The sequence below is a fragment of the Malania oleifera genome, chromosome 2 (assembly GCF_029873635.1).
Source record: "Malania oleifera isolate guangnan ecotype guangnan chromosome 2, ASM2987363v1, whole genome shotgun sequence".
In the NCBI taxonomy this organism is placed as follows: Eukaryota; Viridiplantae; Streptophyta; class Magnoliopsida; order Santalales; family Ximeniaceae; genus Malania; species Malania oleifera.
Window position 1 is genome coordinate 132,538,024 of NC_080418.1, and position 6,000 is coordinate 132,544,023.

Below are 6,000 nucleotides of genomic sequence, written 5' to 3' on the forward strand. Positions count from 1 at the left end.
GGAAGAAAACAATTGGGATACTAGAAAACAAACTTCCAACAGCTCATATTAGAAGCATGGCCACTAATTCCAACATCCCACTCATTTCAATGAATACAATACTTACCTTTTAAAACGTTGTGGCATGTGTCATTAGCTTCCGATTGAAACCCCCATAACCATTTCCCTACTAGAGAGATGTTCTTAGACACCAAATTACCAAGTCTCAAACCCCCTTTCTAATTTAGGTGTCTTAACCACGTTCCAACTAACAAGATTCCCCTAACTATCACCCGTATCAAACCATAAGAAATCCCTTTAATCTCCTACACAATGTCTCGACCACTAGATTCCCAAAGTCAGAAATCTTGGATTGCAATACCATAAAGACAAATAATCAAATGATACACCCAACTAAAAACATAAGCTTTCTAATTCGCAAAGATCCATATTAATGGCAGCTCCACCACTCTTAGGGGTCATTAGATGGCAGCTACACAACTCTTAGGGATCATTTGATAAAATTAAATATTAAGTGATGAATGTCGAATGAACTTCTGAAAGCAAAGAACCAGATTGTAAATATAACTTGAACATATCTCTGAAAGTGGATTTATGTTGAATTGTCAAGAGAATTAAAAATATATAAAGAATAAAAACATTTTAAGAGTTATGACACAAAAGAATTGCTAAAATGTAAAACTTTTTCTCACAAGGAAAAACAGAGTATGACTGGCCATCAAGGATTTGGGGTTGGTCATAAAACCCTTTACCACTAGAAAAGCTTCCACAGTATTTAGGGTAACACTCAAGACATTTGTGATACATGTAGTATGTTCTTATTGTAATTTTAGTTGTTTGTTGAGGGTAATTTTGTCCCATGATTCCCCGTAATGGAGTGTTAACCAAATAAGAGGTATATCAATCTCATAATACATAAGAGACGAGCACATTAAGCATATAAACAAATATATCCTTTAAAAGACCAGTTTCTTAATTGGTTTAAAATTAAGATGCATGTAACCCTTAAGAAGCTACTAAAGAAAACAAATGGGCCCTTAGACATGTTAGTCTTCAAGCTTGAAATTTCACAAAAGTTACAAATCAAACAACCAAATTTCTCATCATTATCCTCTAAAATAAATAAATAAATAAATAAATAACATCATTTGCCAAATGAAGATGGAACACTTCAATATCGACCCTACTTACCCTAAGACCTTCAACCACCCCCTAACAGCTCTACTAGAGTCACTGTATCACCTAACAGCTCCTGAAGCCTATTAAATAACACCTCAGTTCAAAACCTTATAAACACCGGCTACCAACCCGATAGGCCTAAAATTTTCAGTTATGAGGTTTTTGATTATGTAATTCCCCTTTGCTATGATTGCTTTATCGCTTATTTTGCTTCTTTGATTTTTCCTCCGAGTATTAGTACACTCCCAGTGTACTTGCAGGCCTCTTTTGCACATCTTTCTAGTTTTTTTCCCCAATTTTTTTTTTACCATATCCATGCAAAAAAAAAAAAAACCAATATATGCGCTTCGAAAATGCTACCCAGACAAAACCAAGCCAAGCACTCGATAGACTGTCAAAAATTAAGAAACTGAATCTAAATAAATAAAAAAAATAGAAGACAACAATACAAAAACCACTATACCCTCGAAGAAACAGAGGCCGGCGCCTTCTCCGCGTCCCGTTCCTTGCCAATCGCCTCCTCGGCCTCTTCAGGCGATACGGTGGTCACACTGGAGTCCTTCGACGCGTCCCTATCATCTCCATTTCCATCATTGTCCGCACTAAGACACACGAACTTACCAAAATGTCGACTCAAAATCTCTCTCTCTGACTTCCGTCTGCACAAGAAACAGAAATTCTTTGATGAATTCTTATGCCCAAACAGCTGAAACCTCAGCGCCGAATCACTGCGGCTTCTTGGAAGCGAACGGAACCCCAAGCTCGAAGTGCTGAAACTACAGCTCGTGAGAGTTCCCATCAAATAAAAAATCTTGAAGAGGAAAGCTTTGAGGATGGAAAAATGCAAGAAAATTAGAGATTCATCGAAATTTGAAGAGTGAGTGAAGATGAAGACACAGAGATTTGGAGGGATTGAACGGGGCAGCGGGAGAGATGGAAGAGCTTTGTCTGGTGTGGCTGTGGCATCAGCACCATATAGCTTGACCAGATTTTTAAAAAATATCCTTTTCTTTTCCTTTTTTTTTTTTTTTTTCTTCTTCGGTGTGCTTTTGAAGAAAATGGTTGCAAACATATAATAAATGTGTATATATTAAAAGGTTTGAGTTATTAAAAATATTAAAAAATAAATTCGTATCTTAAATTACTTGTATAAAAAAATATAAAAAAAAAATTATTTCTATTTATAAAAAATTTCAATTAACTCTTGTACTTTTATTTATTTTTTATTTAATATATTCAAAATTAATATTAGTGTTTGGAAGTCAAAGAGAGTCAGAGACTCTTATTATTGTGATTTTAAAATTGAAATTTTAAAAATTATTAAAGTTTAAACTTTTGTGTAGACCTTGCAACATTTTTCACACATTTAAAATATTTTAGAAATAATAAACTCTTAATAATTGTTGTTTTTAAAAAATAATTTTAAATAATTTAAAAATACCCAATAAATTAAAGAACCATCAAGAGATTAAAAAAAAACACACACTTCAATTATATTGATAATGTAAGCATAGACACTTTTATTGGTGAATAACAAATTTGTTGTTTTCCCATGTCAAATTAAGTTCATCAATCATTATTTCTATGTAGCCTTGAAAGAGAGGTATGCTTGGGATTCGATCCCTATCAGTTGAGTGCATATATGCGATTTACATCTTACGCCAGTGAAGGACACTGTTGGTGTATGCAGGGTCTGGTGTCAAATCGGGAGGCTCCAATTGGGCTCATCGGTAGTAGGAGTCCCTCGTTACCCAAAAAAAAATCATAATAATAAAATTATAATCATGATTTTTATTTAAATTTATTTATTTTTAATTTAGTTTTAGATTTTCTATATTTGAATTTGAAATTCTACCTTTAAAATTTTTTTGTTGAAAAATTTTAAAATAATTATAATTAATTCAAATAAAGTGAATATCATGGTTCTCCAATTTTAAATAATAATAGTAAATTATTATTATTATTATTATTATTATTATTATTATTGAATTTCAATAACATTGTAATAATAAACTCCTCCTGTGATGCATTTAATATCCTAATTTTTTCATACACAATAGGTTCCAAGCCTGGGTAAAGAAGGAAGGTTGTATTAGGTAGCAGATAGTCAGTGTAAAATTTGTCAAATCATTCTAATATGAATTCTTACCGAATATTTGTTAGGGTATTACCTACGAGCGACACGTTGCACTTGTACCACCCAGATGTAGCGAAAAGTGGGTAAGGGTGGGCTAAGTTATTGCCCCAAAGCGATGCGTCATGTTGGCGCCCGGGTACAGTGTCAAATATGCAAAGGTTTCTACATCCTTCTAAATATGGACAAGTAAAGAAACAAGTTCAAGAAACTATGATTAGATTAACAATTTAGAATATATGAACACTTATGGGTAAAAATATGCAAATTGTGGACACAATGATTAGAAGAAAAATTAATATAATTTACCTTCAAGAAATGAAGTGGGTGGAGGAGAAAACTAGATAAATTGATAAATTAGGATTTAAACTTAAGTACATTGGAAAATAAAAACATAAGAATGGAGTAGGAATTCTAGTAGACACAAACAAGAAAGATAGAATTGTTGATGTAAATAGAATAAATGATAGAATTATAAAATTCAAGATGATATTAGTTTAAGAGAAAATAAATATCATTAGTGCTTATGCTCATTAAGGAATCTTAAGAGACAATTTTGGAAAGATATGGATAGTATTATACAAGGCATACCTGTCACGCCCCAAACTCACCAAGTAGGGCCCAGGGTGTGATGAGACAATTCACGTGCATCTCTAATCCCATTCACACAATGAAAAATAATTAAACATGCCCCAAATAAAATATCAGAGTATAATATACAACCCAAAAAGGAGTATCCATTCACATATTCATAACCAGATTTCCAAAACATAAACTATTCTTTTATGTAGAGACCCGAAGAATTATACCAATTAAATAATAAAAGAATGAGAGAAAAAGGAATTTTCTTAAGGAATTTCAGCAAGGTATCATCGACAAGTAAGGTTCTTGGGCTCGTCGACGGGGGCATGCATCTCGTCGACGAGAAGTTACTGAAAAGACTGTTTCCGAACTCTGAAATTCGTCGACGAGGAGATGCGACTTGCTGACCAGGCCACGTGAGAGAGTAAATGAACAGAATAAGGCAAAGAAAGTGACTGCATTGAAAACCTCCACTAATACATCTAGTGAATGCAGTCAAACTGACACGAATGATGATATGACTATGATTACTAGAAAATTTAACAGATTCTTTAGGAAGAACAGAAAGTCATACAAACAATATAGGGAGTCTACTTTTGAGAAGGGAGAGTTTAGCAAAAGAAAAGAAAAGTCAAATGCTCCCATGTGTTACAATTGCAACAAAGTTAGGCACATCAAGCCGGACTGCCCACTACTGAAAAAGGAGGATAAGAAAAAGAAGAAAGTCATGAAGGCAAACACCTCATGTGACAAATTAAGCAGCAGTGACTTAAAATCAGACCACAACGACTCAGAGGTCGCCAATCTATGCTTGATGGCACACGACAATGAGGTATCTTCTTCCTGTTCATTATTTTCATATTATTCATTTGATGATTGTGATTCTGATTGCATGCCTGCGTTTAGAGAATTACAATTTGAATATATTCGTATGTCTAAACTATTGAGTAAAATGACCAAAGAAAATGATGATTTGAAAAAAACATGTGAAAATTGGTCAAATTTTTTTTGTTATTGCAAAAACCTCTAATGCTTCTATTTTAAAATAAAAAGATTTGACCATTGCTGAGCTTGAGAGGAAATTGGAGGATAGCTCCAAAATAATTTTTAAATTCACCAAGGGTAAACGCAATTTTGAAAAACTACTTGGTGTCCAAAGAAACTCTTTAAGTAAAGAGGGTCTTGGTTTTAATGGTATTGAAAATGTTAGACGGCCTAATCTTTACTTAGGACATTTTACACGTGAGTCAAAATCTCATGTTCCTCCTAAAGATCCTAAGTGTAGAATAAAATGTTTTAAATGTAAACAAATTGGTCATATTCAATTTGATTGTCCACATAAGAATAAGCGTGCTAGGATTAGAAAAGTATGGGTAATTAAGGGTGATCCTGCTACTAACCCCCGTGGACCCAACAAAATTTAGGGACCAACATCAGTTATCTAGTTTATCTTGCAGGTATGCCTAAGATTGTCCTCCTCCAAGGACAGGTGGTACTTGGATAGCGGGTACTCACGACACATGACCGGTGACAAGGGAAAATTTACTTCAATCATTCCCAAGGATGGAGGTTATATGACATTTGGGGACAAGGCAAAAGGACGCATCATTGGGGTAGGTAAGGTTGGTAAGGATTCCTTTCTTATTATTGACAATGTTTTATTGGTTGATAGGCTGAAGCATAATTTACTAAGCATAAGTTAATTGTGTGACATAGGATATAAAGTATCTTTTGAAAATGATAAATACATAGTAGAAAATAAATCAGATCACAAAGTGCTTTTTATTGCCGATCGCCATGATAATGTTTATACTACTTCTCTTGATAACTTAGCTTCACAACAAGTCACTTATTTTTTTTTGCTATAAATGAAGCTAGTTGGTTATGGGATTGGCGCTTAGGACATGCTAGCATGGACTTATTGTCAAAACTTGTTAGAAAAGAATTAGTAAAAGGCTTGCCTAAAATTTCATTTGTTAAAGATAAAATTTGTTATGCATGTCAAATGGGTAATAAGCAAACAAAATCTAGCTTCAAAAAAAAGAAATTCATATCTACCACTAGACCACTTGAAATGCTTCATTTGGATTTGTTTGGTCCTAATT

General features: G+C 33.5%; 1 protein-coding gene across 2 annotated transcripts in view; it reads right to left on the minus strand.

The window, feature by feature from the left end:
• Positions 1–2,147, minus strand: part of LOC131148590 (probable zinc metalloprotease EGY1, chloroplastic) — a 28,699-nt gene extending 26,552 nt beyond the window's left edge. The window contains exon 1 of one of the 2 annotated variants that reach the window (XM_058098399.1): positions 1,643–2,147. In XM_058098399.1, the coding sequence (XP_057954382.1) occupies positions 1,643–1,978 (336 nt within the window). In that variant the 5' untranslated portion in view covers positions 1,979–2,147. The remainder of the gene's footprint in view (positions 1–1,642) is intronic. The other variant, XM_058098400.1, reaches the window with a different exon arrangement.
• Positions 2,148–6,000: the final 3,853 nt, after the last annotated feature.